The 19,483-nt window shown below is 38.0% G+C and overlaps 1 protein-coding gene across 6 annotated transcripts in view; it reads right to left on the minus strand.

Annotated features, from left to right (window-relative positions):
• The window catches only part of utrn (utrophin), a 143,394-nt gene that overhangs the window by 17,413 nt on the left and 106,498 nt on the right, over window positions 1–19,483 (minus strand). For all 6 annotated transcript variants that reach the window (XM_023953087.1, XM_023953088.1, XM_023953090.1 and 3 more), the window contains 7 exons: window positions 19,213–19,287; window positions 17,192–17,393; window positions 15,354–15,439; window positions 14,047–14,204; window positions 11,176–11,342; window positions 7,773–7,884; window positions 2,177–2,313 (listed from right to left, as the gene is read on the minus strand). In XM_023953087.1, coding sequence (XP_023808855.1) covers window positions 2,177–2,313; window positions 7,773–7,884; window positions 11,176–11,342; window positions 14,047–14,204; window positions 15,354–15,439; window positions 17,192–17,393; window positions 19,213–19,287 — 937 coding nt within the window. The remainder of the gene's footprint in view (window positions 1–2,176; window positions 2,314–7,772; window positions 7,885–11,175; window positions 11,343–14,046; window positions 14,205–15,353; window positions 15,440–17,191; window positions 17,394–19,212; window positions 19,288–19,483) is intronic.

Raw genomic sequence — 19,483 nt, forward strand, 5'->3', positions numbered from 1 at the left:
AGATTGACCTACCAATTACTAGAAAATCTATTTCAATTTAGGACGTGGTATTATTTTGGAGGCAACAAAAGTGTCATGATTCAGGGCAGAAATAGCTAAAATAAATTAAATGAAAACAAAAAAAAGATGTCTGAATACCTGTAATTTTCAAGGTTTTGTTTGAACATCCTATACTCAAACTTGTTTTCTCTACTTTTTACAGACATTGATGAGGCAGGAAACTCTGCTACATTGTTTGTTCCAAGAAAAAAGGGGAAGTGAGAATGGAACAAGGTGGGAGGTGAGGGGGAGGATGGACAAGGATGCTCTGGATGAAAGAAGTACCACAATCCATCTGGACAGTGGCTGTGTGCAACTTTAAAAATGGGGGAGAGCTTTTGTGAGTCAGCTGCTGATTCACTGTGTGCGCAGATGAGAGCATCTCAAGGAGTCGACGCTCCTTAACGCTCACAGGGGTTTAAGTGAGCAAAGAAAATTAAGAAAAATGAGTAAATGTGACAGTTGTTCCACATAATACTTGACAAACTTAAAAACAGGGAGCACAAGCATAACAAATCTAAAGTGATGGTCTCAGAGCGCACATGCTAATGGGTTCGTTTTTGAAGAAGTCACGGCCTAAAGGTTCTCCGGGGGAGAAAATGGAGCGTCTGCATAATGTGAAAAAGCTCTTCTGGGGATTTTTTAAGTACTAGAAGAAGAGACATAAATTTGATAAACGTCGTCAGCGGACCAGTGTTACTGATATATAAGCACATCAACCTCTGAATTTATCTTCACACTTGTCCTGTGAGAGGTTTGGTTCTCTTCAGGTCCTAGGCCTCTACCAGAGGCCTAGGACCTGAAGAGAACATTTTTTCCAGCTCTTCTCACAGCCCTTGGCATATCTTGATCTTTTGTTGTTCCTTCTTTCTTATGTTCAAAATACTTGGGATTGCTAAATCTTTTGCTACAACCTTCTTCTACTTCTTATGTCATAATTATGTTTGGTTTTTGCCTGTGCGTATCTGGAAGTCGCACAGGACCTTAGCTTCATCATTCTCAACTACTGGTACCTTCAGAGGTCTTTAACCATCTTGACCTGTGTGACCTCCAGTCTATAATAAGCGCAGACGTTTCTATTCACTATGCCAGCCACTTTTCCATGCATGTCCTGCAAAGACACCCTGCTTTTATGTGCTGCATTGTCTTAGGGGAATCTATGCGCAACCTACACCTGGACTCCAGCCTGGTGTGGTGGTTCCTGGCATCTAGTGATCTCGTACTAAGACCCTCCTCTTGTGCTGCCATGATAAAAGCCTCTATGGTGTTTTTTAGTCCAGGTTTGTCCAGCTGCTGTTAGGATTTTCAGATATCACCCATTACTTCTGTTTACTGGTGGACATAACCTAATTGGTGGTGAACATATTTATAATTTCTGCAGCTTGTGGTATTTACTACACACATCAACACTTTCCTGGATTTTTTGTTTCTTCTTGGTTGGTAACTCAAGTGATTACTAGTCACTTGACTAGTCCTTGACCTCCCCTACTAGTCCTCGATTTTTTTCAGTTCAAATTGGCATGCTTTATTCTTTCGTTTTTTAACAGCGCACTGTGTTTTGAGTCCTGATCGGCTGTTGACCCTGTCATTCAATGTCCTCTGTGCTGTATCTCTTGTACAGAATGTGTCTAGCTTGCTACATTTTCATAGATCTCCAACTGTGATCAGATCTGTTTTTCAGTTTATTTCTATAACACATGACTTTTTTATATGAAGGTTTGAACTTTGAGAGTTTAAACAAAAGAAAAGTGTGAAAATGCTCATTTTTGTCTAAGAAAAGTGTGTAAAGTGTAAAGTGAAAGGTTTTACAGCATCAAAACATCTAAAATCTTACTTTGCAGATTGCACCTATCACGTGTTGTTTTTAAAAAGTTACAACAATAAAAAAGGGAACACGGTAGTTATTTTAAGGTTCTTTTAATGTGAAATCTGACTTTGTAACAAAAAGATCATTAGGAAACTGCTTCTTCTGACACCAGCCTCTAGTGGTTTTATGAGGAACTGCACCCTTTGGTACTGTTTCAGTTCAAACAGCTAAAGCAGAAACTCTTTCTCCAAAAGTGTGTGAAACTACCTGCATTATTCCCACTAATAAGTGAAATGAATTTTGTTGCTGCGTCTTAAACCTGTTACTCACGTTTCCATGTTGTCTCCCTCCAACACCGTCTGGACTGGCAGATAGCCAAGCCTCGGATGTTTGGTGAAATACTTCTTCGATCGGAATTTGTTCTTCAGTACTTTGGTGAAATCTCGCATGTCTTCGCCTGACGTCGTCTGTGCGGCAAGACAAAAACAGAGGGGATAGGAGTTTGGTTATCACCTATTGTTCCGTGCTGTGATTTTATGCGCATACAAAGCCTCTTGTGCAAATGTAATCAAGATGAGCATTTGTGTGGAAGAAAATGTGTTTGCTAATTAGGTACTTAGCAGAGGTGTTCCTCTTGCAAAGGCGAGTTTTTGCCGTGTAAGCAAACAACAAATTTCCACAAGAGTCTGTCCAAAGGGAGACGAAAATCCCTGTCCAGAGGATTTAGACAATCATTTACAAAAGCTAATCATCTGCAGCTCCAGAACAACTGCTCGAAATATGCATGCGGTTCATTAAATCTCCTCGCTTTGAGGCTTAAACTTTTTTTTTTTAAATATCACTCAGCTTCAAGAAGATGGATGCTCATGCCGACTACGAATATGGTGGAGAAACATGCTTACTATCTCCAACTTGAATACAATTAGTGAGTCCCAGGAATGACTGAACACCATAATTAGTTTCCCTCATAATTTGAACATCTTGTGACCTTTTAAAATCTGGAAAAATGAAAGCAGATATACGAGGTAAAGAACTTGAAAGACAAAATACATCTGAAGAAAATTTCGGTCATAAATTAAAGTTTCTAGTTTGTTCAATATTGCCAGTATAGAGGCAATTACAACATGGACACCAATAAAAGTTGCAACAGAACACAAAAAGCAATATCCTGGCTATGAAATAAACAGTGTGACAAAAATGAGAGAAATAAACTGAAGAATGGCTGCAGTGAGTCCCCTAAAAGTCCCCATCAATCTTTACTCTGAACTTTATTCTTCACTCAGGACGCAGAGTTCCACAGCATAAAAATGAAACAGTCTGAGCATGAAGTTAACCATGATTGCACAGTTTATCAAAGAGATATTTTAAGGGGAAAACAGTAAGTCCACCCAGAACAGACTGTTGAATTTAGTCCAGCATTTAGAAACAGAGCATTCAATTACTTTTGTCTTTTCCATTATACACTTGCATGGGTTTAAACTTTAGCAAAAAAAAAGACACATATCTGCAGTTTAAAAAAAAACCGTATTAAACTAAATCAGAGCTTAATCTATGGGGTCAAATCAGGATCAGTTACAGACCCATTTTTATTAAAATCATGTTTTATAGGTGGTTTTAACATGTTTTTGTAGAATTATTCTGATAATGGAAGACATATATCAAGAATATTTAGCTTAAAATTGCTTTCCTGAGAATGTCTTTATTCAAATCTTCTGAATCAGGAGCAGACAGAAAAATGTCATTGAAAAAAGCTCCGCTCCATTCTGATGCATCCACTTGCAGATAAATAGATCCATTTACATCTTCATTTTCCTCGTCTGAGCTGGCATCTGGCTCCAAACCGTACAGCTGGATGGCTCTGACATTGCACGCCATATTTGTTGCACTAGACATGAATCAGGTTGGGATTGTGAGGGGCTGTAAACCAGCTAGTAAACAGATGGATGATGGTCAACTCGGAGGATACCCTGTCGCTCTGCAGAAGCTATGTCCAAGAAAACACAGATTTTTGGATATTGTCTCAAATCGGAGTGGAACTTTAAAGTGAATGAAAAACCAGATTATAAATGTGTAGAAAAGATTTTTGCAAATTTGAAAAAAACAACAAAAAAAGGAAATTTGAAAATAGTTTAAAACTAAAAAGTACACAGTAAAATTGAAAGAAATTATAAAAAAATTGAATAGTATTGCAAATAAAAAAAATCTAAATTTGAGGAAATACTGAAATATTTGTTTAAACTCTACATTTGAAATTTTTACCAAATTAAAAATATATATATACATTTGTAACAGCTGCTGTTTTGTATTGTTAACGTATTTGTTTTTCTCCTTATTCGCCTTCTGTCTTCAAATCTACTGTTTCAGTTCAGCCTTTTTGCTTTCATTGTTGACCTTATTTTACGTGGGGGTGGAGCTTTAAACCTATTGGCTACTCGGACATAATTAACATGGGGAGACAGAGGTCATGGTCATTTCGTCATTCCCGCTCTGATACAGTGGTGGTTATAATCTTTGGGAAAGCATTCTTTTTATTTCTTTGCAGCATTAATCTGTTCAGATGTTGTGAATATTTGATTTTAATTAACTGTTTAGCAAGAGGCACAAAGATTAATGGACATGATTTTTAGGAATAATATTTTTTTCGACTAAAGCGCGTTTAGTAAATGCAGCTTCCATAATTTTAGTTTCATCAAGTTTTACCCAGCTGCATTGGCATTTGTTTTTAATGGACTTAAGAAACCTTCACAAATCCACAAAGAACTTTTTCTTTGATGGTTTTTCTGTATGCTACTGACAAAATCCTCCATAAATTGCACTTTGATGTGAAGATGCAACACTTGCAAATTAGTTTGGAGATAAATCTTTATTGGTTTTGAACTTCTGAACATATTAAGTGTTTGTTTGTTGATGCAGCACAGATCAAAATGAAGGTGGTGGGTTTAGAAAGTGATGGAGGGCAGCTGGTGGGCATGTTATCTCGGTGAGGAATAATTGCTGCTCTTTACAGCACCTCCTTCAGAGTCAATAGTTATCTCATTTGTAAAATAAAACAAACACATTAAAGGAAAGAAAGGAGAAACATCAAGATAAACGTGTCTCACAACTGTGAATTGTTGCCTCAAAAATGCATCAGCTCAGTTCTCCTTCTTTCTGGAAAGCAATAAGGCGAAATCTACGGCCTCATGAAAAAAAAGTTATAAAAAGACCCAAGAGATCAGCCAGCATTTTAGTATTTGTTCATGCAAATTACAATTGTGCCAGAGGGAAATGTAGGAGGAATTCAACAATTAAATTAAAAACTAAAGACAAGGAATGAGTTTTGTCAAAGGCAGGAAACAGCAACAGTTCTCAAACTGGGAGGCATTAAAGCAGAGGAGGTGCAGAGCATCATTTCATATTCATTTAACAAACGGCTCTTGGACAAAAGTTTTGGTTTTAATCAAAAAGTTTTGCACCATTTTTTATTTATTTTTTAAAGCAACAAACCGCTGGTCTTTAAAATAAAGCTAACTTGATTTTTGTTTGAGTCCTGATCGTTGTAAAAGTAAAATTACAGGAACACTAGTTCGGTCTTGGAGAGAGGAGGGATGGAAATGAGGTGACACAGGAGTGATGGAAAGATGGAAGGGGAACACTGAAGAGCGGATAAATTTAGAATATGTTAGAGAGCACAGATTAGAAGACGAGGCTGTTGAGGACCGGGAAGTGGCAACGATCAGTGAGGATGGAATGCAGGATGAAGAGTGGAAAAGCAGTTGGTTCTGACATCATACCTGTGGAGCTATGGAGGAGCTTAGGAGAGTTTAACTGTTTTATAAGATTTTGGACAGTGAAAGGATGACTGAGGAATGAAGAAATGTACTGGTGCACATTTACAAAAAGGGAGACATGCAGAGTGGTAGAAAAACTCAGAGGAATAAACCCAATGAATCACATAATGAACATGGAAAAACAGTAGTGGAAGTTAGACTGAGGCCAAAAGTGGGCATTTCAGAGCAACAGTGAAGTTTCATGCCAAGAAAGAGAACCAGAGGAGAACAATTTGCTTTGAGGATCTGGAGAAAGTCTAAGACAGGATCCGGAGTTTTGGGGGATTTTATTTAGTTGTGCAAAAATAATTTTCCATTTCCCCAAGGAATGACTCTTAAATAAGGCATGTCTGATATTAAAAACCACTTTAAAGCATTGCAGATAAATGCTGCACTCATGAGCACCTCTTTTCAGGCTGTGCCACAACAAAGACCTACACCTTTACTTACAGTTTTGCACTGTTTATTCACTTTTTCATCAATATTTTTATTTTTTATTTTTTAAATGCAAAATACCAATAATAAAACACCATATGTAATCACTTACTGATGTACAACTATTTTTCTCCACTATAGAATCATGTGTTGTCTAAACCAGAGGAAGTGCATGGTATTTTATTTTAAAACTTCACCAGATTCATTTGGCTACAGTGGCATTCTCCGTAGTTTTTTTGTTTAATGTATAAAACATACCTGATATAATAGATTTTCAGCCAAATACAACGAAATTTTAAATCGGATTTGTTTGCTTTTGTTTGTAGAAGCTTTTGAATGTAACAATAAATGCAAAAAATGATTCAAAAGAAAAAAGAATGATTCAACTCAAGAAATCTGTAAAAAAAAAACTTTAAAAGACACAGAGGAGTCAACAGTAAGCAAACAATTCATAAGGGGAACATTTCTGCCGCCCCGTTTCTAACACATTTGACAGAAATTTCCATATTTTCTGCACTACAGGTGCACTGTCAATGAATGGTCGATTTTTAAACTTGTGTCATATATAAGGCGTGCCGAACTATGAGGCGCATTAAGCGAGCCCGAAAACTCAGAGAAATCCGTCACTCAGTCTGACTTTATTAACCGCATAGCCGTAGACAGTAACTAGCAGTAGTATTGGGTAACAGGTGTGAACGTCGTACGCTAAAAGCGCGTTCAAAAACTTACGTTCAGCGCATTCCTAAATGCTTACCACATGCCCGTTTGTGTGTAGCTCATTACGATACAAACAGTGCGCTTAAGCAACAACTTCCAATGACAAGTCTATGAAAACGCTTGTACGCATGTGCATGTCCTGGGCTTCCGCACTCAAAACTCTCGTGTGTACGGACTTCTAAGCTAGTTTTAAAGTTAGTTTTTGGGCTCTACGTACAAAATTGAACGCACGTTGAAAGCTAAACTATTTTTTCAAACTTTGACTAATCAAGGACTCGGATTTGGTAGTGACATATGAGTACAGTCCTTTTCAATTCACGAAAGTGCCAACATTTTGAAAATTGATGATGGAAGAGGAATTACTAATTATGGTTTGAAGCATACGACACCCAGGCTTTCAATGTCATAATAGAGCTGTGAAAGAAAAGGCCTGGAGCAAGACTCATGAGATTTGCACAACTTAGACAAAAAACAGACTGATACCGCTAAAATAAGCATTACTGTGACTACACTAACTCTTAATCTTGTTAGTAACACGTAAAATAAAACACCATTACACGTTTGCAGCGTCAGCGTATTTAAAATAATACACCCAACCTTGACTTGCCAAACAGACTGACAATTTGCCAAGACATTGTGTACCTCTGAAATTCACTTTGATATAAGGAAGCACAACCAGAATCTATCAATATACAAGGTGAAAGTTATGAAGCACATTGTCATTTTTTGAATAAGGCTTTTTAGTGCTCCTTAAAGTGAGGAAAATATGGTTGTTTTAGCTGTTGCTTTCATAATACAAGAAACTAAGCATCTTGCTGAAGTAGTTCTGAAGTATCTTGCTGCTTCAATAACTCACTCTGTGTCGGACAAAAAGGAACAAAAGCATGAATATGTTGGCTTTTATTAAGAGTCTGAGTAGAGTGTGAGCAGTAAAATGAGTGTGTGTGCTGTAGATGTTCCCTCACCGGTGTGCAGTACTCAACCATGGGGTGGTTGAGCTTGTGGCCTTTGGCGGTGCGCCCAGAAAAGAAGCAGCTCTGACACACGTCGTAGTTGAAATGCTTCAGACTGCGATACCTGTGAACAGACACAAAGCAAGGAGCGGAAGTGAGGAAAAGAAGAGACTGTAAATGTCACTCTGATTTCCTCTGGACCACTTCTTGATCGGGGGGCGGTGGGGTTGTTAGTGCATCTCTACAACATGACTCAGCTCCCGGATTGCGGCTGTCACTCTGTCACATAATCCTGCATGGTCACACACGCCAGTACAACAAAAGAATGACAGACGGCTTGAGGTCCAGCGAGACACAACAACCTGATGTTTGGTTGTTCGGCAGCAGCTGCAGCCACTCTGCCATTTAACAGCTGAATTGAGACAGGAGCCGCTCAAACATGATGCCTTCAATCTTCTGCCTTTCCGTCCCAAGGTTAGCAGACTGATGAGCTAAGAAAGAGGCCCTTATGCCAAATGATTCATCTGTGAGCACAACACTAAGTCAAACAAGTGCTGACAAAACGCATATTCCAATGAGAGTCAATGACCTTCACTTGGAAGTTCCCCAGAATTCATTTATAAGAAAAATGGATAACTATGACATTAGGACTGGCCATTCTTTTAAATGCTAAACCTTTATATTTATGGTTTCATATTCTGTCTTTTTCTTGGCCTGTACTACAACTGTAGCTCTGCTCCAAACACTCATAATTTCAGAAAGTTAAATTATCTAATTTATAATCAGATTACTCTTGATAAAGACAGCAATGACAAAACAAATGACATTTCACTGAGATAGAAAGGCTTCCTTTTTGAAATAACCTTATAAATTAAGCAAATTTCTACAAGTAAATTAGATAAAACAGCTGCCAAAAACATAATAAAACAACTGGCAGAAAGCAAATAAAACCATTTAAGAATAGATAACAAACAAAAGAATTACAATAATTTGAAAACATTTTAAAGGATTTATGGAATCATGAATAATATATAAAACACCCTTTCTGAAAAAAGTTGTTTTTAAATTATTGTCTAAGTCTAGTTTTTGTTCAAAGCATAACATTGATGGTTAATGGATAAATCTGTAAGAAAAAGATTTTTTGAATGTAACTTTCCTTATAGTTTGGTATTATTTGAGCAGTTTAATGCAATTACAGTGGTTCCTCACTATAATGCCAGTCACTTGCTGTTTCCCAAATTTTTTTGAGTGCAATTTAGCATGTGTTTTTTGTTTTTAACCACAGCAATGTGTCCTGCATTTGATTGGCTGTTGACCATCATCAATCAATCTCCTCCGTGCCATGTCTTCTGTACAGAATGTGTTCAGCTTGCTTAACTGACTTTAATATCGGTTAATAAGCAGATCTTTGTTTTTATTAATAGACTTAATTCTCTATGAATGCTGGAGAAAATAACTGAGAGTTAAAAAAAAAAGATAAGTGTGAAAATGTTTGTCTAAGAAAAATGTATGGGTTTTAAAGCCTTAAAATGTATAAAGTGCATAATGAGGGGTTTTACAGCCTTAAAAGTCTATAATCCTACTTTGTGGGTTATTTTTAGAACTTAAGTTCTGTGATAAACAAGGGAAAACTGTATTAGATAAAAGGATTTTTGAGACCAGGTTCGACTTGATAAACGGTAGGTTTCTGTTTCTAAAGTTTCGATTATTATCATAATTTTTTTTTTTTACTAAGACTGTATCTGGTTGTAAAAAAGGGATGAAAACATGTACTATGTCATCTGAACATAGCAAAAACAAGAACCGTCCCTGCCGCATGTCATTTCTGGAGCACCCAAGTTGCGTGCTTGGCATTTTTCTTCTATTTCATTGTTACTCTCTGCCTTTCCTTCCCACCATCACCCTCTCCCATCGATCAGTGACAGAGCTTGGGAGATTTGTGCTTCATCAAATGTCTGAATGGGTTTCTCTTTCTGCTTGCAAAGCATTGGGTCTGTAGGGAACGAGATCCTGCCACGCGGTGTTACGTCAGGCTCTAAGAAGAGAAAAGTTGCCCTCAGCTAAGGTCAGGGGTGAAGGAATTTTCACGTTGGATGTCGGCAATCCTCAATTTTTGCTACTTTGTGCTTGTGAATTGAAAGGAACTAACTAAAATAAGTTGGAACGTGTATTGGAGTTTTGTAGAATTTGATGGTCCACCAGACTAAGTTTAAATGGGTGGAAGACAGAGTGACCAGATCACAAAAAAGGTGGGAAAGGGATTGTGTGGAACAATGTGGAACGCATGGAAGGAGTTTTTTTTTTGCTTACAGATTCTGTATGTTCAAACTAAATTTTAAGTTTCAGATTCTTATTTTTTCTGCCCAGTGTACTTTTTTTCTTCGGTCAATGATTCATTGCGACTTTTGATACGGTGGCCCTGAAGTGCAAATACATATTTCCAAAAGAACAAATCCAAAAAAAACGAAAGAAAATAAAAATGAAATATTTGAGAAAACAAAGGTACAAAAAAGAAATGTAAAAAGTTAAACAAAGTAAGAGACACCCGAAAAGGTAGGCATCATGGGGCGTCACTGATTGGATGATGATGTTTGATTTTTGAAGAAGAGGCAAAGGAGAAATATGTTTGGCTGGAACTGTGGTGAAGAGTTGAAAGAAATATCTTCTATTGGAAGATATTGCCATGACTAATAACTTCTGGTTGAAAAGGTAGGCAAATGTCATTATCCAATCAGCGATGTCCCATAGCATTTATGTTTCGTTTTTTTTTTTTTGCTTTGTTTAACATTTCACTTTGATTTCTGAAAAATTCTGTCTTTTCCGAAACATTTCATTTTTATTTTCTTTCATTTTATTTTGGTTTAGTTTTTTTTTTTTTTTGGAATTACATTTTCTAGATATATGCTTTCATTTCTAAAATGTAATTTGTTTTTTGTTATTTGTTTTGCTGTTTTATTATTCATTTTGACCTTTTGATATGTTTTTGCATTAAGTGATTTCTTGATATGATTTGAACTTCAGGGCCACCGTATTTTGACCATCTAAAGCAAAGCATTCCAGTAAACAAATGAAGTTAAGCTTTCGAGGCACTTTTGAACTTTTTAAGATAAAGTCTTCAATTTCTACAGGAAGTGACCGCCATATTTTTCTGAATGAAGATGTCTTATGCGCACGAGCCACTTCCTGTGTTAGTGTGTGTGTAAATTACTAAACTTGGGATGGTATTTAGCCAGCGGTGTATCAGACGGTGACATTTAGATAAATGTCTACTCACCCGAGCAGATCTGCCCTTTATGTTCAACAAACACAGAACAAACCAGAACAATGTCCCGTTTTAATGTGTTGGGGGTGCTCTTTATATGGCTTAAGCTTAAAATAAGCTTTTGTATGCTAAGTATGAGGCGCCTGGATTTACCTGAAGCCCACAATAGGACACTCCTTGCAGATATTGCACTTGGCCTGATGCTTTGCAGTCTCCGCTGCTGCCACTCTGTGCAGGACAGGAAGCCAAACCATGGACTGAGGCTCCAGGTGCATCCAGTCAACAAACTGTCGAGGGTCTATCTCCACTTTATTGTTTACCTGTACAGAAAATAAAAATGTTCCAACCTGTTAATCAAACCTTTATCAACCCCTCTGCAGAAGTTCACTTTAACAGTAAAGGAAATTAACTGCATGAAGTACAACAGACTGCAGCACTTTACTCATGCTAATAAACTAACAGACAGATTTAAAGCAGCTGCATGTTAAAGGGACAAGTCCTTCCTGAAAGACTTTATAGTGCCGGGAACTTAACTTTTATGAGTGTCTTATTCATTTTTAATACTTCAAATGTGTTCCAATAAACACTAACTGACTTCATCACCCTTCATCCTCCTGACCCTCAAGTCATTAGATTGACGCCGTGACATGCAAAGCTGAGAATAACTTTTTTGAACTTTCCGTTTTAAAAAATTACAAATGCAATTTTTCCCCCCGACATTACCTAAACTAGTTGGGTGTTTTCCTGCGTGAAGTGAAACACAGGTGCCTTCACAGTGGATATACATGCTATAATGAGCCAATCTGAGCAGTCAGCACTCAGAGGGAAACTGACACGGCTGCTGTCACCGTTTACCAAATCAAAGCCAACCTTTCCGCCGTGCCCGACTTGCAAAAAGGGCAACTAATGCAGGGAAAAGGGCAGAAAATGGGTTTGCAATTATGGAACAGACTCTAAAAGTTTTGGTGTTCTTCTGATCCTTTTGCAGGTTTTACGGTGTGATGTGGCAAAACTTTATCAGCATTTCGTCACCATCTAGAAACTTCTATTGTTAGTTAAACTAAACTCAAAATTAATATGTTAGTACCTTGAAATTAGAATCAGAACTATATTTTTTAGAGTTGGCCTTTAAAATTAATGGCAATAAAATTCTATATATTTTTAAAAGTGATCATGACCAGTTTGTATTCAAGCAAAGCCTTGAATAGGAGGTAAACGTGCACAAGAACGAGAATATGTTTATCTTGATCCATTCAAATGGTAGCAAACATTTTTTTTTAAACTTTTGCTCTAGTACCGGTAAATTCCAAAGCTTCTTCGTGCATTTTGTTATAAACAAATCTGTTTGCCAATTTGCACTGCCCTTTTTAACTGCCATTGTTTCATATAATTAACTGTATTTTACTTATCATTACTTATAAGGTGCAATTATGGTCCAATTGTGCAATTATGGCCCAAAAGGACCATAATTGTATCTGTGAGTGTATGCTGTGTATGTTGAAGACATATATTTGCATTGACATTACATAAAACTGGAATCCATTTGTTGTTTTACTGTATTTGTCTCTCATCTAAAAATGTGTATAGAAAAAAAATAATGATATACATCGTAAAACTAAAATGAGCTTTGTGAAGCTAAGTTTCACCTTGGCGCCATGATTGAAGCCGCACCTAATGAAACTTTCTCTGCATTGTTTTTTTTAAACCAACTCAGTCTGACCTTGGCCTCAGTGATGTTAGCGTCTCTCCTTTCACATACATTAGTCTCATCTCTCTTCAACCTCTTTGCCATCTGATGGTAGAATTATGGCACTTGCACATTAATTACTGTCTGGCTGAAAGGACGAATGGATCGACGGATGCATAGAGAAATCAAGGGAGAGTGACAAAAGAGCAGCAAAACGGGCCAAATTTATGGCAGTGGAACTCGTTCATCCCACAGCCATTAAACCAAATGGAGTGGGTGAGAGCACTAACACTTGCAGGGCAAACTGGTGCACAGGACTCTGAAGGGCCTGTCTATTTTCTGCCAACATGGTTCGGTGATTAAATGAAAAATGAAAATTTAAACCACAACTGACAGTCAGACTCATGATAAAGCCTGTGAGGAAGTTGTGTGTGCACATATGTGTCTGTTAGGAAACTATTTTTCCTTTATTTGGAAGTAAAAATACTGTCTTCTTGTATTTTGGGAAATGCAGTGACGGAAAATCAATTCAATTTATGACATTGCAATTTTAAGTTTTGGCTCAAGTTCAGGATGATGCAGTGAAAAAACCCACATCTTTGTCTATGTGAGGGAATTTCATTAGAGGCTATAAACATTTAGAGACAACACAAAAATAAAGCCGGTCGTAGTAAATTTCTAGAGGACATCTGGTCAGAACACTACCTTATAACAATGTGGGATGACAAGGATTTTAACAATTGCTCGATTTGAGGCTTATTGGTTTTTGTGGAGTGCCTTAAGAAAACCTTGGTCGTGAAATGGCGCTTTATAAATAAACTGGATTGAAAAGGCCAACTGAGAGTTCATGCTTGATCAGCAACGTTTCAGCAGAATTTCAAAAAACCTCGGTAGCTGGAAAAATACAGTGACCATGAAGGTTGAGGACTGGCAACCAAAACCATGACAGGTGATCCATTTGAAATATTAGTTTTCAGCACTAAGGAAGAAAAGAAAAATCACAATCTTCTGTTTTCTTATATATACATAAGTAGAGCTATACACACATACATGGGGTTTTTCTTCGACTTAGATGCTTTCAAATTGAGGTAGCCCTATTCCACACCTCTAAATTAATCATTTTAACAAGTCTTAAGGTACTCCCTCATCTGACTTCTGTGAGATTTTCATAAATTTAGAGATTCTTGTGGGCATTTGTCAATATCTTTGACTTAGATTAAGTTTAGGTCCCATTTAATGACAACTAGGGAAGAAAACCAGGAATTTTCACTCTGTCTGTAGAGGTGGCAGTAAAGCAATCATTTGCAGCTCATGCTTGGGTTTCTGTGCTGACATACGTGCTGGAAGCAGCTGCGGACGCTGGGTTCAATGTTGGAGCCTCCGAACGCAGCCACCTCCCCCAGCTGCCTCGGGATCTGGATGGCTTCATGCAGCAGCAGTCCCAGCTGCCGCTGGTCACACGTACCGCCTGCTGACGCTACCTGGCTGAAGAGATCTGTGGAGGAGTGAGGCAGAGCACATAAGAGAAGGGGGAAAAAACAAGAGAGGAGCCAGTGAGGAAGAGTCAGCACTTGTGGGTGACATTGAGAAGGAAAAAAAAAAATCACGTATAAATAGATGTAGAGGGAGAAAGACTGTATGGCTGCAAGTGGGAGGAAAAGAGCGTGGCTGGGAGGATGCACCAGAGACGGAGATTCATTTTTAATCTGTCTTCCATGCCAGGATTTTCTTCCCTTCTATATGCTCTTTCACTTCTCATTTAGATTGACAACGTTGCACCGGGTGATGAGGTCAGCCCACTGACATGTGCCACATGTCGACTTTTTCTTTTTCTAATCAGATTATGAAACGCCACAGAGCTCAGACACATCAGAAAAGAATTTGAATCCTTTATCAACGTGAGTGCAACATGCAAACTCCAGCTGTGATCTGGACTTCTCACCTTCATTTTCTCACGGCTCGCACAATCAAAACTCTACTAAATCCGATGATATTTACCAATTTCCCCCAGAGGAGCATCAAAATGGCAGAACATTGAGTTAAGCATGTGTGCAATGCAGTGAGTGTGCACGAACAGGACTGACAATCAATGAAACTGTAAAGGAGGAAGAACGCAATCAACCGTGCTTGAAACCTCCCTTCTGAAGCTAACAGAAGCTGCCAGAGGAAGGAAAACGCTCGGGGATGGAGCTCATACCATGAGAAAAAAAAACGGGAGAGGAAAGAAGGGGAAGTGAGATTAAGTAAGACGGGCACCAGACAAAAGTGAAAGTGTTAGACAGATGAACACTGGGTTGAACGGTGGCAGTGAAGGAAGAGAAAGGCAGATGCATCTTTGGAGACAAAGAGAAAAGGCTGACTGACAATATTCCTCACATTGCAGCAATCCCGTATCCACTCTAATCCTCTAAAACCAACCAGAAAGAGAAAACACGAGACATGCGTAGGAGGTCCCTCGTCTAATTAGACGAGCCCTTCACACGCTGTATTTTTCTTCCTGTGTGTTTGAATATTGATGTTGGGATAACAGCTGATGCAGGGCGCCGTGGGTTAGAGTTGATGCAGAAGGGCTCGTACAACCGTGCATTTAAGGAGCATGCCTGCATTAGCAGACAGTGTATAACAGCTTGTCAACTTCACTTACGTTTGTATTTCTCCTCCAAGTGTCCCTTGGAGAGGGAGAGCAAGCCGATCTTCATGGAGAGGGTGCGGATCTTCCCGCTGCGTCCACTGCGAAGACAAACACGAGTCCTCGTCAAGCACTCTGTTTTATTTATGGTAACTAAATAGGGTCTAAAGTGAAATTTGGATTTGAAATTTGATTAAACAGGAGTGGAATAAAACTCTTCCGAGACAGGAATGAACTATTTCCATTCGCTTTGTGATTATCAATGCATTTCCTGTTCACCGATAATGTTTACAAGGCTAAATGCACACATCCTATGTTTACTTTTTTCAAACAAACATGCAGAAGTATCTGTCTTCTTGATTACCAATTACACAGCATTGAATTTATTTGGTTTATGTTAGACCTGGTTATAATTTCTGATACTTTTTTTTTTTATTTACAACATTAAGATCTTAGTCTGGATCGAGATTACCAATATAGAATATATCAAGTAATTTTTATATGGTTGATTTTTTTAATGTGACGTCTTTTACAAGTACCAGTGTCCCACAGAGTTCTGGATTTGGACCAATTCAAAATTTCAAGACATTGCATTATTTGAAGTTGGCTCAAAACCAATAAAAGTAACCACAGAAAACATCTACCAAAATATAGCTTTTGTTTTTTTAAAGTTTTGAAAAATATTGGTCTATCTTTGTCTTTTTACCCCAAAGACAGGCTTGGACTTTCACTAATTCTCAAGTTAGACCAGGATTAACTGATAAATAACAAGTTGTGTTATCTGCATAGCGGTGCACTGCAAAAACTGAATCTCAAAGTATGAAATACCCTTGTTTTAAGAGAATTTGTCTTATTTCATGTCTTGCAAAAAAAAGTAATTTTGTCAAGAATGTTTTTCAATAGCAAAATAATCTTAGTCCTTTGCCCCGTTGGCAGATTTATTTTTATTTAATTAAAGAAAATCTACCAATGGGGTACACATTTTGACTTATTTCTAAAAGGTCTGTTTTACAGTGCAATACAGAATATTTCAAGTTATATTATATGGTTGATTTTGACTATCTTAATCTAGGGCATGTATTTTAGCGGGACCAATGTCCCACACAGTTCTGATTTGGATTGATACGAAATTTCAAGTCATTGTAATAACTTCCACTGCTATGCAGATGATACGCCTCTTTATTTATCAATTGATCTTGCTTTAACTTGGGAACCAGTGAAAGTAGAAGTCTATTTGCATAATAAAATAGACCAACATGTTCACAAAACTCTAAAAATATAGATTTGAAGTCATTATTTTGTGCACCAGAAATTTCAGATGTTTTCATTGTAACAACTGGGCTACTCTTATTGGTTTTGACAAAACTTCAAATATTAGATTTGCAACCAACATCTCGGTTTTAACTCCAAAATTAAAACTTTTGGTTGATTTCTTTCATCCGTATAATAAAGCTGTAAAACTGATTCACCTAATTTAGCTTCCATACTTGTTTATTTTATTACTAGCTCTGTGTCAAAACCAGTTATTGAAATCTATTTACATTTTTACAGCCAGAATCTTGGTGCTTCCAAAAACATCAAACTCAGAATCCATTAAACGTTTCTTAACCGTTTTATTTTCTCTGTTTATTTTATCCAAGTTTTGGGCTTTTATTGTAATTTTTATATATTACCTCAATTTAAAATTTGTAAAATTCATGAAAGCTGCATATTGTGTATAAATAAAAATAAAGAAGACAAAAAAAAATTAGCTGAAGAAGTCCTGCATGTGTAAAACTGTGACAGCTTCAAAAAAAAGGTTGTGGACTAATCCTGATTGGCTGTCCTGAACCGATGACAGATAACATACGCACGTGTCGTAAACGTTGAGCAGCCAGTTGAGACACATGTCGACGCAGAGGGGAACGTTAACCAGATCTTTGTATTCCTGCTCTAGGCCGTCGTAGACAGACGTCAGGCAGTTGATGACGTCTGGGACAGACAGCGGTTGACTGTTGTTGGTGAGTTTGAGCTGCTCGAAAGTGTTCTGGGCAACGCCAATATCCAGAAGGTCCACTGCAGCAGATGGAGGAGGATTGAGAGGAAGAGGAAGAGAGCAAGCTTTGGTAAATTTTAAAAACTATAGAGATGTAGTACAGAGATCTATAAAAGTAAAACAGGAAGAAAAAAAAATGCAAAACTAGCTGTTATTTATTCCAAAACAACTAGCTTCTGCTGAAGAACAACTACTGAGAAAAACATAGTTAAAAAATCTGATGGGAGACAAAACCAAAGCAGCAGATTCTTCCATTAGAATGAAAACTGCTTTCAAGCCGCAGCCTTGAATAGATTAGTATTTAAAAAGACGACTGACACGCACAAAGACTTTCATTGTCATGTTTTAAAATAAGGAAGAATGAAAGAAATCTGCTTTAAACCCATGGATAGAAACATAGCAATTAAAAAAACTATATTAAAAAAATAGATTTATTTACAAAACATGCATCAGAAGTGATCTAAGCCAGGCATATGCCTAGATTTTGATAACTTTGCTCATTTTCTGTTTTGCTCCAGGGCAGATGTAAATAGATCTGCCAACTGGCTATTCAGCACCAACACAAGTTGTTTATTTACTGCCCAGCATGAAATATGTCGTTTGTTGAGCACAGAGAGATAAAAAAAAAAAACAACAACAGGAGCTTCAGATACATTTCATTAGGATCAAGTTGAGGACAACTGCTGTTGTTGCAGAAAATTGTTGAGGATGTCTTATTAAAAACACAGAATTTGGAAGAGACTCAAAAATGAGTCAAACTGCTTTAACCTCATAGGATTACCAGGATTTGGATTGTTAAAAATGTACCAAAATATGTTAATTATATGTGTTGTGCACAAGAAAACAGCCATGTCTGAGCTCTGCTTGTTACCCTGCATGCCGTGCTAAAACTGGACTCATTAACATGCAGTCAGCACAGCCACACATTATCAACTGCTATCAGAAAGCAAAACTTTATTTCTCTCCAAAAGAGAGCTGAAAAAGGCTGTGGTTAATTAGTGGGATGCCATGCATGATCATTTGTGTTTCTCCAGCCTCCTGGCGCTGATTTAACCCAATTAGCCGCTGCGCAGTATCCCCGTCACACGTGTAAATGTGTGTGCCAATCTTCCACACACTAATAAACACTTCTGCTCACATAGATCTGGAACGATAACCAAAAGCTGTGTGTGTCTGCGTGCGTTCACGTCCTTGTGTTCTAATCTAATGGACAAAATTGAATCGCAGTGCCCCACATCGGAATCACTCGGGGTGATGCATTCCTTTTAACCAGCACGCACTCGTGATCAGAGAAGCAATCTGCGATGGCGAGCTGAAAAACCTGAATAATTCCAACTCATTAAAATTTAGCAAACAGAAAACTCTGATATGACTCTGGTACATCTGGATGAAGCTGTAAGCCTCTCTGTGGAAGAGCGTGCTGTTGCCGTGCTTTTGTTGTTACCCACAAACTTACAAACTGTGAGATGTAAATGAAGCGTGCCTGCGCAGTGATAAAAAAAATCAACAGCTGGATAATTGCTGCCGTTTGTCACCATTTTTATGCTAAAAGCTCGCATGCACCTGCAAAATGTGTGTACCTGTCTGCTGACCACCTAAAACTGCAGGGAAGATAATGGTCTCCTATATCAAAGCTCCCATTACAAAAGAGAAAGCAGCTTTTCTCAGACTGAGCCCACCTGTGCAGCACCACCATATTCAACGGGCACAGGCCGAGGCGGTGTGCGTCCACACATTCAGAAGCTGAGCCATATCAAAGACGAAGGAACCCTGGCCTCTGTGCAAACTTCTAAATCATCACCCCAACATCAAAAGCAGGGAACCAAAATCTTTACTTACAGCACAGTGCTTTCTGTAGTCTGCGAATCTTCATGGCTGTTCGGTATGCAGAAAACCTCACATTGTTCAAGTCCGCTGCAGGTTGGGGCGAGAAAAGAATAAAAATCAGAGAGGAAAAATCCCCTTATAGGGCAATACTTGCAGGACTTGTGTCTTCCTGTAAATCTGACTGATGTAATTGCCCATGGAGGTGATTGAGAGGTGCAAATGCTAAAGTGGACTATGTAACTAGGCTGGCGAGGTGCGTCTCAGAGGGCGGCGGCACTATTTG

The sequence above is a fragment of the Oryzias latipes genome, chromosome 24, assembly GCF_002234675.1.
Source record: "Oryzias latipes chromosome 24, ASM223467v1".
Taxonomy (NCBI): domain Eukaryota; kingdom Metazoa; phylum Chordata; class Actinopteri; order Beloniformes; family Adrianichthyidae; genus Oryzias; species Oryzias latipes.